Below are 21,918 nucleotides of genomic sequence, written 5' to 3'. Positions count from 1 at the left end.
AATTTTTCATCTTGTTTCTCTTACCATCTTATCTCTTTTATTCCCCAAATATTTAAATAGTGGTTTTGCAAAAGTGGTTTGTTGGAGGATGCTGGGGTAAAATCATGCAGTTGTTTCAAACTTTTAACCACAAATGTCAAAACCAAAATTAATTAGTGCTTATTAGCTAATTCTATTTGGTGTCAAACTCAAAAATGCTTTACCTCTCTATACCAACATATGAATCAAAACAGGTTTTGAACAATTAAGTTTTAGTTGAATGAACCTTTAATATAGTAAACGCTCCACAGTTGCAGAGTCATCTTTAGAGCTTCTAACCCACTTTAAAAGTCTGATCACCTGTTGTTTGATTTCAAAGGTTATTCAGGTTCAACTTTGAAGAAAAGTGTTATTCTTCAGATTGATGCTGTCATGTTAAAAATAATACCCTTATATAAGGTTAGCTATTCTACCACGCATAATGGAGAAAAGCCTGTGCAGCATGATTTAAAGGAGTCACGTATTTCTTGTAACTAAAAGATCGGGATATTTCACAGTATTTTCCAGTAACTTTACTAGCTAGCAGTTTTCCTTCTACACTTGCAAAGAAGGTGATTATGATACAGAATTAACTCATATAGCTTATTTTGGAAAAAGATTCACACAAATGTCAAGTGGGTGAAATGGAAAATACATTTTCCTTCAAATACTTAAAACTGCAAAACAAAAGTTTTAAATTTGACTGTGAACTCCTTTAACTCAGCTTCACATTAGTAAAATGTGTTATGCTAATAAAAGCCACCAGTACTTTTGCACAAACACCAATTTTTACTTCTCCATTCCATAGGTACAGTACATGGGGAGGGAAATAAGTCCAAAAGTAAAGTAACAATTTTGACGGTTTCGTGCTTTACTTGGACAATAAGCAAAATGTTTACTGTACACACTTTGTGTACATCACATGGAACATCAAAGCATTAAAGTACAACACAACATCTTACAATTTACCCTGCACCAAGATGTACAGTAATCTGCAAGTCCTGGTATCAGCCAGGTAAAAGATCATATCCAACAATGTAATTCTTTTTCAATATTGAAAATTATTTTTTGTTGAACAAAGTTTAATATAAAAACAAAAATTCCTTCAGTGTTATCAAAGTAAATAAAAAAAAAATCTTTTAGATTAAGAAAAAACAAACTTAATCTAGAAGACTGAACACTTAACTTGATATCATTTTCCACTGAATGAAAAATGAAATAACAAGAAACAGTCCTCATAATCTACTCAGTAAATTTGGAGTTTCATTTTCTCTCGTTTGGATAACAAAGAAAACGGAGGCACTCCTCTTTTTTTTTTTTAAACTAGCACCAGGTTTTGTTACACCAAAACAGTTTGTTTCTAATGGCCAATTCAAACACATACCAAATAATAAACTACATAAGTTGGATATGACCCCAATTTTGTTAAGCAACCTTTCAATCGTCATGTAATGTACGTTTGGAGAAGCATCAACAGAAATTCAAAGTTCCAATGAAAAATTAGGAATAAATTTCCTTCATCAAAAAAAATTGAATTAATGTTGAAATGTATACTTTTAAAAAGTTAAGCAACTTAATGATTTAGATACTACAGCAAGATTTAAACTGTAGTTGTCTAAACCGGAAGTTACAATGTCACAGGACAGGAAGCATCCAATTTTCTCTGGTGCTTGCTTTGGGTCAAAGAAAGGGCTTTCAGTCAGTGACATCCAGTGTTTGTCCTAAAGTGTTTGAGTTAGCCGGTTTGATGAGAGTGTCTCCATCAATTTCTTGTTTCACGCATCTGAAAATAAGAGGATGATTTTTCAATAAAATGTTATGGAAAAAATATCTCGTCATAAGTGTAGATTCAATTAAACAATCCATATTGCTCAAGATGCCTGGAATTACGATCTATGTTGATACAGAATCTGAACAAACAATACCATTTTGTTCCCCCACAAATGCCATGTCAACCATTGACCACCAATTAACACTAGTTCCATTATCCCACTTCCTCACCCACTCTCTAGACACTATAGGGGTGATTTACAGACGGCAATCCATCTGCAAACCCGAACGTCTTTGGGATGTGGGAGGAAACCGGTTCACCCAATGGAAACCCACGTGGTTACAGGAAGGACATGCAACCTCCATAGACAGCACCCAAGGTCAGAATCAAATGCAGATCTCAGCTGTTGCAAGACAGCAGATTTACCAAATGCGCCACTATGATGCCCTTTGGCCCTTTGATGGCCATTTAATCAATTGATGGGCAATTAGGTCGATTCTTCTTCTGCAAACTCCAAATTATCTAGTTTTCACAGTTGTTTACTCTATTTTCCTAGTCTTTTCCAAAAGCCTTAAATCTTCTTTGCATGCCATGCAAAAACAAAAATAGACAGGCACTCCCTTCCAAGTTCCATGATCTTGGATCGTCAGGTTTGAGGAAATTATTTCAGAATGGATTAAAGACTTCCTGGGGGGTGAGCAAAAATGCCATCTTCACCAAATTATGGAAACCCTGGCCCATAACCTCTCAAAAATGTGGAGCATCGAGGATAACACTGATAACCTGAATTTTGCCAGGAACACACGTGAGTCCAGTAGGAGTGCCTAACCATTCAGCCCCAACAAATGTCTGCCAAAACAATTGGTGGTAGTCCATGGCTCCAAATTGGCTTCAATCGCCTCAAAACTGGAGTGGAAGTAGGAAGTATGACACCCTTAACCCTGAGAGATTTAGAGGATTAAATGAAAGAGAAACACTTTACACTTACACAGCAATTGGTCCATTTCCTGTTCTTGATATTTCTACATTTTGTTGGTCCAGCTCAGACAACAATTTTAAGATATTAAGAGCAGCCTGGAAAGGGAGAAAATAAATGTTAACTACTTTAGTAAGACTATTCTAGAATCCCAATCCACCAATTACCGGCAATTTCAAATCGTTTCATCAAGACTTTATGAACAAGTTTTAAAATTATGAAGTTTTGTTTTACCATGTCATGACAAGACTCAACATCTTTTCCAATTCCATGGCTGATCAGAGGAGGTTGGGATGAACAATTTATCAATGACACATACTCATTTTTGTTGTTTTTTGGAAAGTCTTTATATTCAACCTAGAAAGAAACAAATCACATAAATAACTTTTTTGTTAAACGGCCATTCACATAGAACAAAAGGACATGCCAGAAAAAGAGCGAACACCAAAGGTCTGGTAGAATTGACGAATTGAAGGTAATATTAGTTTAAGGACAAAAAAAAACTCAGAATTGGCAAGATGATAATGTACAGTGTTTTGAAAAAGGTGCCTATAGGAATAGTATTTGTCTAAAAAATTGTAGAATTGTTCCTGTGGATTAGAGAAGAGCAAATGTGACACCACAATATCAAACGGGAGAGAAACAGAACCACAGATCTATTAGGCTCATATCAGTAGTACAGAACGTGCTGGAATCCAAGATTGGATACAATAAACTGGAAGTCGAGAAACGAAAATAGCTTTTGATTAATCACCAAGAGTTCTTTGAGGATCAGACTAGGACGGAGGGGAAAAAAATGAATTGCGTGTTTGGGTTTTCATAAAGCTTTCAAAATGGTCACTCACATGGCATGTTGCAATTAAATTAGGACTTTTGGGGCATTATACTGACAGGATTAAGAATTGGTCACCAGGTAGAAAGCAGAGTGGGAATAAATGGATACTTCAATTGGCAGGTTGAGCCTCAATAAATACTGCAGAGATGGGTGCCGAGATCGGTGAAAGGGCTGAGGGGACCAAATATCACATTTCAGAATTTGCCGTAGACACAAAATTTTGACGGGATTGAGACTGGGGTAGGGAATGTAAGGCGGCTTCAAAAATATATAGACAAGTTGAGATAGCGAGAATATGGCCAATAAAATGTGACTTTCTCCACAAGTGCATAACAAAAAGGCAGAATACCAATGTTTAAAAAGAGAATGGGTAATGCTTATGTTCAAAGGGACCTTTATCTTTTTGCACACAAGTTTATTGAAAATAAATATGAAGGAACACCATGTAATTAGGAACGTATATGATATATTGGCACATAACAGAAGGATTTGAATATAGAAGATATCTTATTGCAATACGTAGGACCTTGGTGATTGTGCAACTGAAGTAACTAGTTTTGATCCCATGACCTAAAAGTGAATGTATCCACAGGGGGAATGCAAAGAAGATTCAATAGACTGGTTCCAGGGAGGTTGGATTTGCTGGATGATATCCAATAGATTTAGCCTGTGTTCTTGAGTTGAGATTGAAAGGATATCTCACTGAAATGTGAAAGTTATTGCAAGCTAGATATTGGCTCCGGAATCTTTGGGATTCTCTTCCCCGACCGTAGGGGCTCTGTCATCGTCCATTCAAACAGTGATCTATAGGTTTCAGGGTATGAAATTAATCAAGGGATGTTGGGATAAGCAGACAACGGAACCAGAGTTCAGCTATGATCACGATGCACGGCAGAACAAGCTCACAATGGCAGAATGAAAACACAGGCTCCCATTTCTTATGTTAAAATATTGAGCCATAGGCTTTCTGGATCTGCTCCAGTATTCTGTGAGATCTCAACTCATCTTACACATCTATCAACTCTCCCATTTGAATGAGATGTCATTCACTTCCCTTTAAGTCTACATTTAAATTACCTTTGAACTTAAATATATAACGGTTAATTTATTGGGTAAGCCATATCACAATACCAATCAAAAATACTATTTAGCGTATAAGTGACCTGCAAAATCTGATTAATGTAGCAATACAATCAGAGAATTCACCGATTCATTTTGCATGGATCAAGTTCAAGATTTGTTTCCTAGAAGATTTAGTACCAGAATAGAACCACATAATTTTGAATAATACAAGTAAAATCACCATGTACAGTAACACAGAAAACAGCTCATCAACTGGCTGGATGTACTTGTCGTCATATGCAAAGATGTGAAGTTTATAGTGCATTTCGTAACATTTCCGCGACACAAAAAAATATTAACTTCTTAGAAACATACGCTCAAGATAGATTTGTTATACCTGCAATGCTTGAACATTAGCTAGAAAGTCCAACTGTTCTGAAGGTCTGGTTAGGGTGTTTTGTGGCTTGCGGGCTGCAGGGTTATTTTTCAATACAGTTTCAGCAGTTAAGGATGTCCCACCATACAGCAGTTCTCTTGCAATCATTGCAGTAATTGTGGCCATTGCCGGATTCACCGCAGGCCTGTTGAAATCTTTGGTATGATGCCCCTGATTGACTCCAACAGCCTGTGCTACTTCAGGAACCATGGGTAGGATTCCAGCAGGCAGTTGCTGGTGGCTGGGATAAGGCATTCGAAACTCATCTTCCAGGCGCATACTCCCATCTTTACCTGAAATATTATACAAGTGACAATGTTTAATAAATCAAAATAATTGCCTTAGCACATGAACTGATTGTGCAGAATCATTCGACATACACTTTACTAGCAATGTTGCACTCTTATTGATGATGTAATAGTCTGATCAAGCCCATTTTCCTCATTCATATACAAACAACATACTATGCTGAATGGAACAAACATTTCCCCTTTGATTGCTACCATTTTTATTTTAAAGAAAATCCATCCTCATTTTTACTTCTCCCACCATTTTCCATTGTGACACTGATGGCTTCTTGTTATGTAAAGATGACCTGGGCCAGCACACTTTACAAAGAAATAGAACTACACCTTAGAATTAGAATTTTTACATTTGCATGATACTTGTCATTTTTCAAAAGAAGGGTGGTGGGTGCATGGAAGAAGCTGCCAGAGGAGGTAGTTGGGGCAGGGACTTTCCCAACATTTAAGAAACAGTTCAACAGGTACATGGATAGGACAGGTTCGGAGGGATATGGACCAAACGCGAGCAGTGGGACTAGTATAGCTGGGACATGTTAGCCGGTGTGGGCAAGTTGGGCCCGTTTTCACATTGTATCACTCTATGACACTGTGACAACTGTTTTAGATGAGCGTCATGTTGCAGTTCACTTCTTAAGTGATGCCGTTCCTAAACATGTTCAAATCTTTATCCCCAGAACAAAAGCTAATACCAATTTTGCAGACTGGGTTATTTATTTTGGAAACAGAAAGTTTGGCTGCATCTTAAAGTGAAACGGAAAAACAATTCAATAACAAGGACGCCAATGAAAGGAAAAATGCAGAGTGTGAAATAGAGATGTTAATCAAGATTGCTGCTTAAAGAAATATTAGCCAGCTGTGTGTAAATGACAAACATTCTCCACGTTGAGAAAAGGAGGCACAAGTGAACCAGAAGGTTGGTGTGGTGGGCCTTTGGTTAACTGTATTATTATAGCGCAGTTAATTTCTCAATGAAAACATTTAGTTGGCTTCATTCTACACCTTCACACAATATCATTCTGGTTGCTTGACTTTTTAGAAACATAGAAATTAGGTGCAGGAGTAGGCCATTCGGCCCTTCGAGCCTGCACCGCCATTCAATATGATCATGGCTGATCATCCAACTCAGTATCCCGTACCTGCCTTCTCTCCATACCCCCTGATCCCCTTAGCCACAAGGGCCACATCTAACTCCCTCTTAAATATAGCCAATGAACTGGCCTCAACTACCCTCTGTGGCAGAGAGTTCCAGAGATTCACCACTCTCTGTGTGAATCTCTGGAACTTAATTTGCTTAACTTTCTTCAACATGTGCCAAATCGTAGAGTTTAAAAGATAGGTGAAAGGAAAAAATGTATTGATTCATGTAGGAAAAGTCAGCTGAAATAGTGCAGAAGAATAGACGAAGCATAATATTAGAACATAGCATATCTCAGTTGCCTGAAACCAACCTGCTGCTGTATCTTCCATAGAGGAATTGGGTTCAAAAAAGGTTACTTTTCTTCCTTTGACAGGTTCTTTCAAAGTTGGCTGAAAAGGATACGAGAAATTCTTCAGAACAGACCTTGTAACACTCAAAGATCATTAAAATTAATTTGTTATTATCTGCATTGCAGAAAAGGTATTACCTTTTCATCGGTTTTCAGAGCTGGTTTAGGTGGCTGAGTCTGAGGAACTTTAAAACCTAAAAGCTCCAGCATTTTCTCAGCTGCATTTCGTTTAGCAACCTTCTTATTTGGGCCCATTCCCTCTGATACTTGACCGCCGACTTTTACCTAAATAACAGAGTACAGTTCAAATTATTTGGGATTGTATCTTTCAGAATCCATAGAAAATCAAATAAATTATGTAACATTTCTCACCCGCATAACAAACTCTCTGAGGCGAGGAAGGCCTCGTTCTACCATTAATGTATATTCAGGCTCCTTTTCTTTTTTTGCTTGCTGAATTTGAGCTAGACGGCTGATTGGATTCATTCCTTGCCCATACTCTGGACTGGTCTGTAGCTTAAAAATAAAAAAAAATGCAAGCTCAGCATTTCAGCGCGAATCAAATCAAATCAATGGGCAAAATGATGAATGAAGTTTAACTTTTGTGCAGCCAAATCCGTAAAGCCAGATTGTTTTGGGTATACAAGTAACCTAATTTTTTTTTTTTTTTTAAAGAAAAATTGAAAATTTGCAATGCTGAATCTTGCAGATTTGAGACACCAAAAGCGGTGTTGTTTTGTCGTTTTTTCCCCACCTTTTACTTTTGTATTCTTCACAAGGAAGAGAAGGCCTGCTTCTAATCCTATACAATTTTCCTGACAGTTTCTGGAAAGCGAGTCAAAATGTCCTGCAGTAAATTATCCAGAAATGTATCACTACGTAAATGTATAAAACGTCCCAATTAGTTCAGCTAACATTGAGAGCTAATGCTGCCATTTTGCCAAAGAGGATAAATTAATAGCTCACAATCGTTCCCCCTAACGCACAGCATCAAATGTAATAAGATTTTACTTCTATTAATTATACCAATCTAAAATAGCAAGAATCAGTATGTGAACCAATAGTCGAAACATATACACTAATTCAGATTGTTCTAAGTAGTCAGGATATTCATCAAAAGGCTACAGAATGGAATCTGATACAAACTTAGTTCAGAATTACACAAAAAGATCCATACTCATCTCAATTTTGAAGAATCCATATAACCTACCATTGATATGACCTTATTTCTGTGAACACTGCACGAGTTGATAAAGGGGGAAAAAAACGACAAATCTAAGATATTAAAAAAGACAAAATGCTGAGTAACTCAGCATGTCCAGCAGCATCTCTGGATAACATGTATAGGTGACGTTTCAAGTTAGGACCTTTCTTTAGACAGAAAGATGACATTTTTGGTCGGGACCCTTCTTCAATCTAAGTTATGTAATTGCCACCAAAAGAGTTTAAAATGGGGGAATGGTTTCATTTTCCAGAATTTACATCCTTCATTGAAGGAAAAAGTAAAATACCCTCAACAGACAGGAAGATCAATAAGATAATAATAAAAGCAAGATTCAAGAATTGAATTAGCTTTGAAATCATAACAATTGATTTTCACTGAAGAGAATAGACATATCATCAGATATTTTGAAAGATAAAGTAATTAACGCAACCAGGTTCCATAACTTAAATGATCGACAAAAAAGCAGATATCACTTATGAACAACACACCCCCACACAAGACAGCAACTTAGATTTTTTAATAAACACAGCCACACAGATTTCAAAGGCAATAGTAGTGCAAGAATCAATTCTTTAAAAATGATTAACATACGATAAACAAAATAAAGTCATGGAGATTAGTCCATACATAGTACAAAGAGGAAAATCGTTCAAAGAATCATGAGGCACTGAAAAGATAGATAATCAAAATCCTTTCCCCATAAAAAATAAGAGGGCACAGGTTTAAGATTAAAGGATGAAGTTTTAAGGTGATCAGAATAACTTTACTTTTTTTTTTATTTAAACACAATGGTTGATACCTGTCACTTGTCAGATATAGTCACCATGTTTAAGATACATTTAGACAAACACTTAAGTCATTGAGGGATATAAATCTGACGTGAGGAAAATGGGATTTGTGCAGATAGGCACAAAGGTAGACCATTTCTGTGCTATGTAACTATGACCGCTTGTTTCACAAAAATATCTCTGGATAGCAATGGCCAAATTTGAATGTGGAGGCACAATTACACCTTTGTTGAAAATTGTTCACAATTCCAATTAAATTAGGTAACATGTATCCTTCCTGTGCAAGGAGCATGAAGTACAGGAGACATCTGCATTAGCTTTTAAGTTACAGTAGCTTGGTAAGTGAGCATGCATAGAAAATAGATCTGGGGTTTTACTCAAAACCTGAAGCTGCTGGAACAGTAATCCTGCAGATAATACGATACAAAGTACCTAACCCAAGAATTTGTGAATCACTCACGAAACCTGATAAAGTTACCAGCATTTTTTGATCGGCCGATCAAAAATCAGCCCACCATTCTGCTTAGAAACCATCCCTTATTTCACTTCCTTGAATGAATGGCATAGTCAGATTTTTTTTTTAAATCCAGCTAAAAAAATTCATCAGCAAAAAATGTTCAGTGACTTTACCATTGCCCATGGACAACGAATGCAAACAAACCTTTTCTTATCATCTTCATGCCACAGAGCCAGTTTACTTCAGCCAGTTTGTCATGAGATGCAGTTCCAGCATGGTAAACCAAGACCATTTTTCAAAATTGCCCAACTGCATTTAAACTTGCCTGCATTGTTACATATTTCTTGCCCATAAACTAGGCATGATATTCACCTCCAGAAAAAAAAGTAGGAAGTATTGGCCGGGGGTTCTAGAGGCCGGGTAGGTCCCTGGCGGGGTCCAGGGGCAGCGCCCCCGGTGGGGGTTCAGGGGGCTCCTCCTTTTCAATAAATTGAAAGTAATTCCTAAGCTTTCTGCTGGTAGTTTACATAACAGAAGCTTAGAAATTTTCCACCACACAACCAGTAAAATAACCACCAAAAGATAAATATTTCATGAATTAATTGACTTCATACAGCTAAAAAAAATCTTTACCTGAATTTCTAAATGAGCTATTTGTAGAGATGCCAAAAGAATACAAAAGTAAAACCTACATATCACCTTGGAAAGGTACTGTCTCAAGGCATAATTATGCACAGTACTGCAAGGCACAGTTAACTGTCAATACACTGATGTCACATCGACAACGCTACGAAGGTAGAAAACTAAAAACCTCTGCCAATAACAATGAAAAGAAAAATTCTCAATATAAACAGAAATTCACCAGAAAGGGGAGGGGGTAGCCGCTGCCCGGGAGGTTGGGCCCCGCATCTCTCCAACCCCCACTATCATCGCCTTTGGAGCGTCTTTGTGTTCTGTCCGCCCATGCCGTTCCCCTCCCTCCCCCCCCCTTTTCTGACTTCCATCATGAATCACAAGCTTGCCGACCTCCAGACCGGTACCTCCACTGACTCTCCTTCCCTCACCCTTTTATTTTATGATCTTGCCAACTAAATTGTGTCAAAACGGGGAACAAAAAAAAAATCGAAAAATCGATGCATTGTAAGGAAAATAAAATAAATCGGTTTCCTGATTTAAATCGGAAGAATATCATGCCTGATAAACATATTATTGAAAAAACAAAATAAACATAATGTATGTACGAGACTGCAGGTGCAGGAATATGAAGTAAAAACAAAAAAAGAGCAGTTGAAGAAACTCAGCAATTCATGCAGCATCTCTGAAGAGAAAAGTTTCAGTTTGAGACTCTTAGATGAAGGATTGCCACCAGAGACATTGACTGTGCATTTCTCTCCACAGATGATGACCAGCCCAAGTTCCCTCAGCTGCTCTCCTTCTTGATATATAATGTGCAGTGTTGGTTTGCCATTTTCTCCTCCCCCACTCCCCCAAACCCAGGCAAATAACAAGTTGTTTTTAAATGCTGTTGTCATTTATTCCCCCTTTGCATGGCTTCATGATGCTGTCCAATACATTGTTTGCAATCTTACTGAGGTTGGGTCAACACGGCCAGCATGAATGCCAGAAAGATTTTCTAATGTTGAGTGCACGCTCAAAAGGCATGTGCACAGATTTGTCGGAAAGTTAAATGCTATTCGGGGTACAAACATCAGGAACTTGAACTGTAATTTTTGAGAGAAACTAGGAACTGCAGAAGCTGGAATCTTGAGCTAAAGTGCTGGAAGAACTCAGTGGATCAGGCTCAGGATCATCACTATGGATCAGGTGGAGACTGACTGGTAAAATACACATGGGACACCATACACAAAAAAAGCTTTTCTCTGTACCTTGGTAGATGTGACAATAAATTAAATTGAACCCTTTGCTTTAAATACTTTTTCTGAAACACCAACAAATTCCAGCAATTGAGATCTATTTTAAACCCCATTCATGTAAAACCATATAAATATGTACACAATTCTTAAGACAATACAAATAATAGGTATTAACCATTCGGTTTCTCAGCACTATATCTCTTATCACATTTCAGTGAGATCACTTCTGTTTTTATTCTAAACAAGAGTATAATCTGCTTAATTTCACTTTTTACAAATACCACCTCAGGAATCCACCTGGTAATTTTTCATTGCAAGTGAAAATGCTTACATTGCAATGTCAGTTTATTGGTATGTCTTTTAGTGCTCAGAATGTATTCACAGGAACAAGAATTCTAAGATTCGTTGCTCAAGGGCTCACAATAGCATTGATTGCAAAGAGATGCAACGTTGGGTGATGGTAACCTGGTGTGAACCTACTCTTCCCAATGCTGTCCCAGGAAACTGGTTAAGGCCTCAGCTGTTGGTAGCCACTTGTGCAGCATAGAAACAGTACACATGACCTCATCTCTGCAGGGTTCACTGTGATTGAGTCACTAAACAAAGCTGTTGGGCATGTGAGGATAGGTAATAAGATATGATGGCATGTCAACAAATTTTGTGATGGTGACTGCTGACCTGTTGCTAATGAAAAATCTCCAGGTTAGGAAGAGTGTTTTGAGGCCACAAGGAGACAGGGAGACATTTAACAGGAAACTGCAAGATCTGTACAGAGTGCCAGCATGTTGAGTAGCTGATGCCAGGGCCCCCAAACAGACCTGAAAATGCTTGGTTTCCAAGGCCAAGAATGTTAAATTGAATTGCCCCCCTAAGGTACCAGTGTACATATTTTCTTGGGCAAGGAAGCAAGGGCTCTGCAAAATATTCCAGTTGAGGAATCAGCAGAACTCTACATTTGTGTTCCTGCTGAACCTAAGCTTCAGCCTAGCACACCTGAGCAATACTCACATAAGGGCTACTTTGATGCTTCCATTAATGAAAGCAATAAAAACCTGCAATTCTTAAAAATAATTGAGCGACACAAATTATTTTAACAAGCAAATAATATGACTTTCCATACGCACCTTTACTATTGATTTAGTTTTCTTTTTTATGCGTGGTTTCACTTTCTCTACTGTAGGGAGTTGTGGCAGTTTCTTCAATTCTTCCAAAACGGCTACAGCAGCAGCTTTCTTGGATATTTTCTTACTCTTCCCTTCTCCTTCTGCAGAGAATTCTCCAACCATTACTTTAGTCACAAAACTTTTCATGTGAGGAGGACCACTTTCTTTTATTACCTACACAAAAAAGAAAGTACTTCAGCAGATAATGTCTAACTTACCCATTTTGTACCCAACCCATGTATTTCCAAGTTGATCAGTAGCATTCAATCAGGAAATATATAACTTTATAACATTTACAAAGATTTCCAATGTAGCACAAAACATTGATTAGCTGCAGGATAAATGCAAGACAAGATTTATCCTTTTGACAACTAGCATCCAATTTGATAATTTAAATTTTACATGCAAGTGGAAGTACTTTACGTATTATCGACTAGCGGTAGTGCAAGGAGAGTTGTGCTCTCACACAACTTTTGGACTAGGGATTTGTGCACACAATTCTGAATTGTCACCTGAGGGGTCACATTTCAGATGGCTATGTTGATGAGCAACAGAAGGAACTTGAGAAACCACTTTATTGATCTGGGTATGCTGAACAAATGAAGACCACCTCAAAACACACACGTCCCTTTACAAAATCTAAAATGAGTCAGGTAGCATATTACCCGCTGTATATCCACAGTCACAAAATATATTCATTCTTTATCTTTTATTACAAGACCATTAAAAATGATCACGCAACCCATATGAAAAGTTGGCTGGTAATATTAATGCCCAACCCCATTGTTCAAAATACAGAATCACTCATGATTTCATGCATTTATAGAAATATAATTTATTCTCTGCATTTCATCAGGTTCAAAAGGGCTATTTTTGGCAATGCAACTACTAAATACTTAGTTATCCTGTTTTGCTCATAAAGAAAACTTCTCATCTCTCTCAGTTTCAAAGCTGGACTCACCTGGTACAAATCTTTAACAGACATCCATCTAGACTAGACAGAGGATTGAAAATTGAAGAATATGCACTCACCTAATTGAATGCCTCTTCCTTTCTGTGAAATTCAATTACAATGACAAACACCAGTTGTCATAAAGTCAGAGTGATACAGCGTGGAAATAGACCCTTCGGCCCAACTTGCCCACACCGGCCAACATGTCCCAGCTACACTAGTCACACCTGCCCGTGTTTGGCCCATATCTCTCCAAACCAGTCTTATCCATGTACCTGTATAACTGCTTCTTAAATGTTGGGATAGTCCCCGTCTCAACTGCCTCCTCTGGCAGCTTGTTCCATACCCTCACCACCCTTTGTGTGAAAAAATTATCCTCAGATTCCTATTAAATCTTTTCCCCTTCACCTTAAACCTATATCCTCTTGTCCTTGATTCCCCTGCTCTGGGTAAGAGACTCTGTGCATCTACCCGATCTATTCTTCTCATGATTTTATACACCTCTATAAGATAACCCCTCGTCTTCCTGCGCTCCAAGGAATTGTCCCAGCCTGCTCAACCTCTTCCTATAGCTCAGACCCTTTAATCCTGGCAACAACCTCGTAAATCTTCTCTGTACCCTTGTATGTGTAATCAGAACATTCCTTTGCACACATCTGTTTGATTTTACTGTTTAAATAGCTATTCGAAGTTTAACATTTCTCCCCAGTTATCCACAATTTACCATTACTTTGTAATGCTATAAAAAATCATCCAGATAAAGCATTAGAAAGTTAGAAACAATCCATTTGCGTAATCTAACAGGAGAGCCAGATTCAATTTAGAAAATAAAGTGCATTGAATATGCTCAATGTTCACAATCAAAGTTGAACGAGCAAGTAAAGTTAGGATCTTCAGAAGTACGGAAAGATATTTCAAATTTAAGTTTTCTGGGATATGTAATTTTGAATATCTTTAATTTTTCACCTTGCATGCAAATTACAATGAGGGAAAATAAATGAGACAATTGAGAAATCCCAGTAGCCAGACTGCAATCTCAGCAATGTGCACATACACTGACATCACTAACATGGAAAGCAATTCAGAGCAACATCGACTGATAATGCAGGCACTGAAGAGATTTAAATGAACTTGTGGCCAATGCAAGAAATTGAATAAATAGTAAATGAAATAAGTAGGTAAATGTACTGCTCAATAATAATTCTTGCAAGTGAATTTATTTCATGCAGATTTAAATTTAGATTGTTTGCCAAGATGCATCAATAAAGATCACAATCAATCTATCAATAATTTAACTCATGAACATTAAAGATACATTAAAAAAAAACTTACTTCAAAGTTCACAGGCATATTTCTTTTCAATGCAATCTCAAACACTTGGCTTATTTCAGACTTATTGAGATCATCATCATCATTTTCTTTGCCATTAATCTGCAAAGTAATACATAGTTACCAGCATGAAATGGCTAAATGGACATTTTAAACCAAGCCAGCTTCAAGTCCAAAGACAATGACATTGAAAATAATTCTAAAGTCAAATTTTTAAAGTTATTTCACTGACCACAAATAGAAGATTATCTACATAGTAAGAGTCTTTCATTTCACTTTCAGAACATCTCAAGGAATTAAAAATCCCCTTTTCTCATGCTCAATTCTCGCTGCTACCGTTGGGGAAAAAGGTCCAGAAGCTCGAGAACTGCGACCTCCAGGGTTTGAACTGCTTCTTCCTGCCAACCATTAGGCTCTTGAACACTAACTCAGCAACAAGGAACTGCAGATACTGGTTTACACAAAAGGACACAAAGCGCTGGAGCAACTCAGCGGGTCAGGCAACATCTCCGGAGAACATGGATAGGGGACGTTTCTGGTCAGGAAACCTAAAACGTCACCTATTCATGCTCTCCAGAGAAGAAGCCTGAACTGCTGAATTACACTAGTACTTTATCCTTTTAGACAGACAAACCGAGGGAGGGATGAAGTGAAATGGGGCAATCGTCAAAAGAAATCGGAGAATGGGATAGAAAGAGCCCTGGCAATTTGGAAGACAAACAGGCTTCTGTCTGACTGGAACCTACACACTGCAGGTATAAAAGGTGCAGCATTGCATTGCCCAATACATTTGACTTATAATACTTTTTTTTTAAAACAAATCTAAACATTCACCAAACATGTCGATACTCACAGTTGGTAACTTGGATGGCAGGATTTCATTTTGCAGAGCTTTGAGTGCTTTGGCAGCTGCATCATGTTTAGCAGCCTGCCTGGATCTTCCTTTTCCCTGGAACTGCTGGTTTCCGATTACTAGTTCAACTTGGTAAGTGACTGGTCCGACAGGAGGGAAAGGGTAAAAGTATCTTGGGGAAGCAAAAAAATACCATTTATGACAATTTCTTTGAGACTTTGCTTCATTGTTAGACAATGAAGCAAAAAACAGCTTTTATTTCACCAAAATCAAATGCTCCTTGAGTGAGAATAGCACATAAAACAACAACCAAACACAATTATTGCTATGCTTAAATGGGCTAACAGAAAAAGACGTGAAAAATTTCACATGTCCCCCACAGATGTTAGTCGTTGACTATCATTGTCAATGCTTCAAATCTATCACACTTCTTCATGACCAGGGATGTTCTTGACCATCTGCCCCTTCATTTACTGGGAACACCCCCCCCCCCCCCCCCTCGTTCAACAAAGACAAATATCCTCCTAAATATTCAAAGCAAAATAGTATCTTCCCTTCTTGCATTATATTAATAACTGAGTACAGATAAATCATTCCAGCTGAGGTAGTTAAAATAACAGAGCTCAGTGGATTGCTAAAATAGATACCTTTGAGGGAAAGCATTATTTCTCAGAATGTTGTAGCTCGGCCTTAATCCAGGATATGGATCAATTGGTCTGTAGGTCGGTTTCTTTCCCATTTTCATACACAAGGCGTTCAGCTCTACTGTCGGAGTAACACTGTCTGAAAATGCATGTATGATCCGTTTAATTTTACGTCATGTGAGCACAAATTTGTGCATATAACACCTAACTTTCTGTAATGTTTGGTTTTGGATTAGTAATGTCGTTGCATGTCATTTGTAAAAAAATATAATTGTGAAACTAACCCATCAAAAAAGCACTATTTTACCTTTTCCCCCAAAACTTACGACCTTAACTACAAGATCAAATCTGTAGATGGTTTTAACTGTCACTATTGTCAAGCATTTGACAAATAGCAATCATTATTGCTTCTTTCTGTGACTGTTCTACTAAAACTAATTTTTACCAGGATTTTTTGAATCATTACGTGGGGGACGAGGCGGTGGTTTCGGGAGACTGGTTTCCACCAAGGCCTTTGCGGCTGCTGAATGCTGAGCCTTTTTAATGCTGCTTCCTTCAGCTTCCCATTGCTGGTCACCAAGAGTCAGCTGCACTGTAAAAACCTACAGGTAAAATTTAAAAGACATCAAAGAATCAAGTGCAAATGCTAGGATTCAAGTTTGATTTCCACTTGATACAAATACTTTTCATATTAAAACGAAAGCAGTTAAAAAAAATTACCAATAAAACTCAACAATACATTTTACAAATTACAGGATTTGACAAGAGTAAAATAGACAACAACCTCTCCCTCAATGTCAGCATAACGAAGGAGCCGGTCATCGACTTCAGGAAGCGGTGTGGAGTACACGCCCCAGTCAGTATCAATGGTGCCGAAGTGGTGATGGTCAAGAGCTTCAAGTTCCTAGGTGTAAATATCACCAACAATTTGTCCTAGTCCAACCATTTGACGATACGGCCAAGAAAGCACACCTATGCTTCTAGTCTCAGAAGGCTCAGGAAATTCGGTATGTCGCAAATGACTCTTACCAATATCAATGGATGCACCGTAATGAGCACCCTTTCCAGTCAATCAGACCAAACATGCTTCGCGGTAACTAAAAGACATCTCTGATATAAAAACTGAATAGACACTGCTTGTGTCCAAACCAAAATTACATTCAAAAACAAAAATGTCCTGCAATGCACACAAAACATTTTGCGAGTTCATGAAGTGAACAAAATCGTGAAAGTACAAAATCATGAGGGGAAGAGAAGGGCAAACGCACAGTCTCTTGCCCAGAGTAGGGGAATCGAAAAACAGAGGGTATGGGTTTAAGGTGTGGGGGGAAAGATTTAAAAGGAACCCGAGGGGTAACTTTTCTTTTTACACAAAGGATGGTGGATGTATGGAACGGGCTGCTGGAGGAGGTAGTTGAGGCATGTACTATTGTAACGTTTTAAGAAACATTTAGACAGGTTCCTGGGTAGGATACATTTAGAGGGATATGGGCCAAATGCAGGGAGGTGGAACCAGTGTAGATTGGACATATATGTCAGTGTGGGCAAGTTAGGCCAAAGGGCTCCATATATGACTCCATAAGTCTTACTTAGTTTATTCATTTAAAGTCAGCGAGGATCAACCGGCTATTTAACAGAATATCCGCTTATACTTGCCTTCAAATGACAATATCATCTGCACTTTTGAGAGTAGATTAATTGGTTGGAAAGGGGAGGGGAAATCCCTTTCACATCTAATTTTGCCAGCAATTTTTCCACCAAGATACTCAAGAATCAATATTCTTATTACATAATTTGAATTATTTAACAACTTTTCTCCTGTTCGTGTTTGCATTAGTGACAGTAACTCCAAGTGAATAGTTTTACAAAATCTTTAAATGTTCTTATGGGTTACAATTGCAGAGCAACCCAGAAGATTCACCATCTAAAAATTGAAAGCAATATCAACCTATTCATTTCCAGGGTCTAATCATTCCGCCTCCCTACAAACCCATGCTTGGGAATACATACTGAGGACACCCAGCCCAAGAGATGACAATGCAAAGGACAAAAACAATCCATTCAAGTACAAAGGTTTTATTTAGTATACATATTCTTTGAGAAGGCAGCAGAATTTTTGTAAGTGGGATATGACTGCAAGGAATATGTTACGGGAACTAATTCTATCTTTCCTAGTCTTAGTTCCTCACTACTGTGATAAAAAAGTGCCCATCCCTTTCCACCAAACAAAGATATCAGTTGAAGAGAAAGTGAACATTTAAATATATTTTTTGAACTGTGGACTATGCTAAAAAAAAAAAATCCCGATCAGTGCACTACAGAGGACTGTATGATTGTTCCACATAATCCTCACCACAAACATCCACTGCAATAGCTGTAAATAAAGCAGACAACTATTGCATGATTTTAACTCATTTCCAAGATTTAAGAAATAATTAAATGAGGGGACCGACAGGCCTCAGCCATCAATCCCAGCAGTGAAAAGGAATTCCCCAAACCTTCTCATCTATTCCATTCAACATACTGAAATTACCGTCTAATGCCCCTATGAAATGCAAACGTGGTCTCAAGACCAGAACAAATTCTGAAGAGCGAATGTTGCACTCGAGTGAAGTCTGTGCCATAATCAATTAAACCATGGATTTCTCTCATTTTTTAAACAAATGGAAACTTGAAATCTGATGTAAACATGAGGAATTTTAAAATGTCATTACTGTATTTTGAAAAGTTGGTTTAGCCTTTCACTTTTCCATCAACTACAACTGTGACAAGCATTAGTGTGCAAATAGAAAACTGGTTCTCTTGCCAACAGCAGGGTAATTGTACTGAAGAATGCACAGCTTTCTAAGTACAGCTCACAAGGTGTTAGTAAGTTTTAAAAAGAGAGAAGCCCACTCTGCAATATACATAGGTAACCAGGCAAAATCTATTTTTGAATAAAGATTGTGGAGGCAGATTCAAAATTAAACTTTACAGTATGGCGGCAGTGCCCAGGTCTCATGCGAGTCCCGGGTCTGGCTGCAGTGCCCAGGTCGCCTGCCCTGGGACTGGCTGCAGTTCTCAGGTCGCAAAAACTAATTGAAAAAAAAAAACGCTTGCCGGCCGGATGATTTGGGGTTACGGGCCGGATCTAGCCCGTGGGCCGTAGGCTGCCGACCCCTGTCATATAGCTTTTGCAATGCTCTCTCCATAATTTCTGAATACATTTCACTGTCTAAAATGTTCAAGAAGACACACAATCAAAAATAACCATTCAAAACTTGGGATAACTTCCCTTATCGTGTATCTATACACTGTAAATGTGTAATCGATTGTAATCATGTATCGTCTTTCTGCTGACTGGTTAGTACGCAACAAAAGCTTTACACTGTACCTCGGTACACGTGACAATAAACTAAACTACATTTCTAATCACAGCACAAAGGTGGCTACATATCAATTAAATGTTTCATATTTACCTTAGCATGAGCTGGACCAAGTTCATTTAAAAGTTTGTACTCTGGTTGAATCTTGTTGAAACGGGCTAACTCATTCACAAGACACATAGGGGTTTTCTCTTTGGGGTTTGCCATGTTTGAAGGAACTGAAAAACATTAAATTGTTTCAGCTAATGTATCAGTTTTCTTTAAATCCAATATTAGCCTCAAACAAGGAGTCATAAAAAAAACATGTTTCAACATTTCGGAAAGTCTTGGCCAATGGATCTGTAAGTACTTATGCTGTCCTCAGAACATACCAAATGGAATAATTAATACAATTTTCTAATAAATCTTCATATTATAAGAAACAGTCAATTGTGACTACTAATGCGGCTCCAGTTCAACCTGATTCGCAAAGTCATCAGCGCTGAATGAACCACTGATAAACATTTAGTACACCACTATGAATGAGTCTCTTTCTTCCTCCCATTCAATTATAAATATGTAATATTACCACTGTAGATATCATTCAGTGTTAATGTGTTTATATAGAAGTGGAATGGCCATGTCAGTTATGCGTCTTTGGTTGGTGTATCGGTCTTTCCAGAGGAATCACAAAAAGAGAAGCAACTCAGCATCATTTAGTCATTTCACAAAGTTTTCCACAATTTCGTCTAAACAAAACATGTGGTGGCACAGCGGAAGAGTTGCTGTCTTGCAGCGCCAGAGACCAGTGTTCGTTCCTGACTTGGGTGCTATCGGTACGGAGTTTGTACGTTCTCCTCATGACCTGCGTGGATTTTCCCCGGGATCTCTGATTTCCTCCCACACACCAAAGACATACAGGTTAGTAGGCTAAATGGCTTGGTAAAATTATAAATTGTCCCTAATGTGTGTAGATAGTATTAATGTGTGGGGATCAGTGGTCGGAGCGGACTCAGTGGGCTGAATGATCGGTTCCGTGCTATCTCTCTAAACTAAACCAAGGAGGTGACTACAAGTAACCAATGTTACCTTTACAAAGTAACAAGACTTAAACACAATATCTTACAAGAGCAAACAATATTTTGTTTAAAACGTTGATACAAGGAACTGGAACAAGGAACTGAAGACACGAAAGGACAAAGTATTGGAGTAACTCAATTGGCCATGCAACACCTCTGGAGAACATAGATAGATGTTTGGGGTTGGGACAGTTCTTCAGATGGATTGTGGGATGCAGTGGAGGTTGAGGAGAGAGACAAGATAGCTTGGAGAGAGGCAGGACAAAGCACGGCAGGTAATCAATTGGCACAAACAAGGGGGATTTTGATAGACGGATTGTTGAAACAAAGTAGTACGGATGAGACAGACAGATTGAAGAGTTGGGATTGTGATGAAAGAGTTGCAAATGGTGAAGCGAGGAGGAATGAATGAAGGAGATGGGGGGGGGGGGGGGATAGGTAGGATCCCAGGTGGGGAACAGAGGAGGGGGAGGGGGGGGGGGGAGAGGCAAGGAAGAGAAGTGGTGGGGGGCAGAGGGAGGCGTGGGAGGTAAGAAGTTACCCAAAATTGGAGAATTCAATATTCATACCGTCGGCTTGTAAATTACCCTAGATTTGAGTTAAGCAGACTTGCCTCATGAAAACCAAAGTAAAAACCGTTTAGGATTATTTTCAACATCGGGATTCACCTTCAAACAGCAACATTTCATCTATTGCCTATCAATACATACCTGCAGCTGCGGTGTTGGAAGTGGCAGATGCAGAGGATAAAGCTGAGCTTTGAATGGGTCTACTTGCATTTTCTGATGCCAAAGGACCAAGGCCGGTAGGAATACCCTGGCCAACAGTATTACCCATAAGAGGTTGCGACAGACTGGAAGATGAGGAATGAACCTGAATCTGAGACATTTCGCACTTCCAATTCATTAATTATTTTTAGAAGAATAAATTTATAGGAAGATTTCAGAAGTATTGGTTAAGATCAGAAATATGCAGGAGCAGGATCTATCTGAAAAACAAAATGAAAATTATTGCAATTCAGTGGTTGCATTAACCAACCATGAAGTTTGACCTGTGCTGCATTGATAAGCATCATCACGATTCTAAAACGTGTCTTTTAATTTAACATTTTTGTATAAAGTGAAGTTTGATATTTAATTTGCTTACAATTATAACACAACCTTTTAACATAAGCAATCCATCATTTTATACTTCTCCAAAAAAATGTTTGGACATCTTCATAGCAAACTTCATAGTAGGGCAATTTTACCCATAGGTGCCTTCTTCAAACTGATTAGATAAGTTAGTTTTATTATCATCAAGAGAGAACGGGATACAAAT

General features: G+C 38.2%; 1 protein-coding gene across 9 annotated transcripts; it reads right to left on the bottom strand.

Moving 5' to 3' along the window:
• Positions 1–787: 787 nt before the first annotated feature.
• stau1 (staufen double-stranded RNA binding protein 1) lies at positions 788–21,613 on the bottom strand. 9 transcript variants are annotated; one of them, XM_055652555.1, is made up of 15 exons: positions 21,309–21,613; positions 19,634–19,758; positions 16,960–17,079; positions 16,642–16,777; positions 16,179–16,314; positions 15,532–15,703; positions 14,682–14,780; positions 12,359–12,571; positions 7,263–7,406; positions 7,029–7,175; positions 6,852–6,951; positions 5,060–5,391; positions 3,000–3,122; positions 2,778–2,863; positions 788–1,801 (listed from the first exon to the last, which is right to left on the bottom strand). In XM_055652555.1, the coding sequence occupies exons 1-15, from the start codon at positions 21,502–21,504 to the stop codon at positions 1,714–1,716; spliced, it is 2,217 nt and encodes a 738-aa protein (XP_055508530.1). In that variant the 5' UTR covers positions 21,505–21,613; the 3' UTR covers positions 788–1,713. The 9 variants fall into 9 exon arrangements, with proteins under 9 accessions (XP_055508530.1, XP_055508527.1, XP_055508528.1 ...); XM_055652552.1 differs by having other exon boundaries at positions 16,621–16,777; positions 21,309–21,612; XM_055652553.1 differs by having other exon boundaries at positions 7,263–7,400; positions 16,621–16,777; positions 21,309–21,612.
• Between the last annotated feature and the right edge of the window lie 305 nt (positions 21,614–21,918).

The sequence above is a fragment of the Leucoraja erinacea genome, chromosome 21 (genome assembly GCF_028641065.1).
Source record: "Leucoraja erinacea ecotype New England chromosome 21, Leri_hhj_1, whole genome shotgun sequence".
In the NCBI taxonomy this organism is placed as follows: Eukaryota; Metazoa; Chordata; class Chondrichthyes; order Rajiformes; family Rajidae; genus Leucoraja; species Leucoraja erinaceus.
The sequence above is the reverse complement of the archived record's forward strand: the minus strand, read 5'-3'. Positions and strand labels throughout refer to the sequence as shown.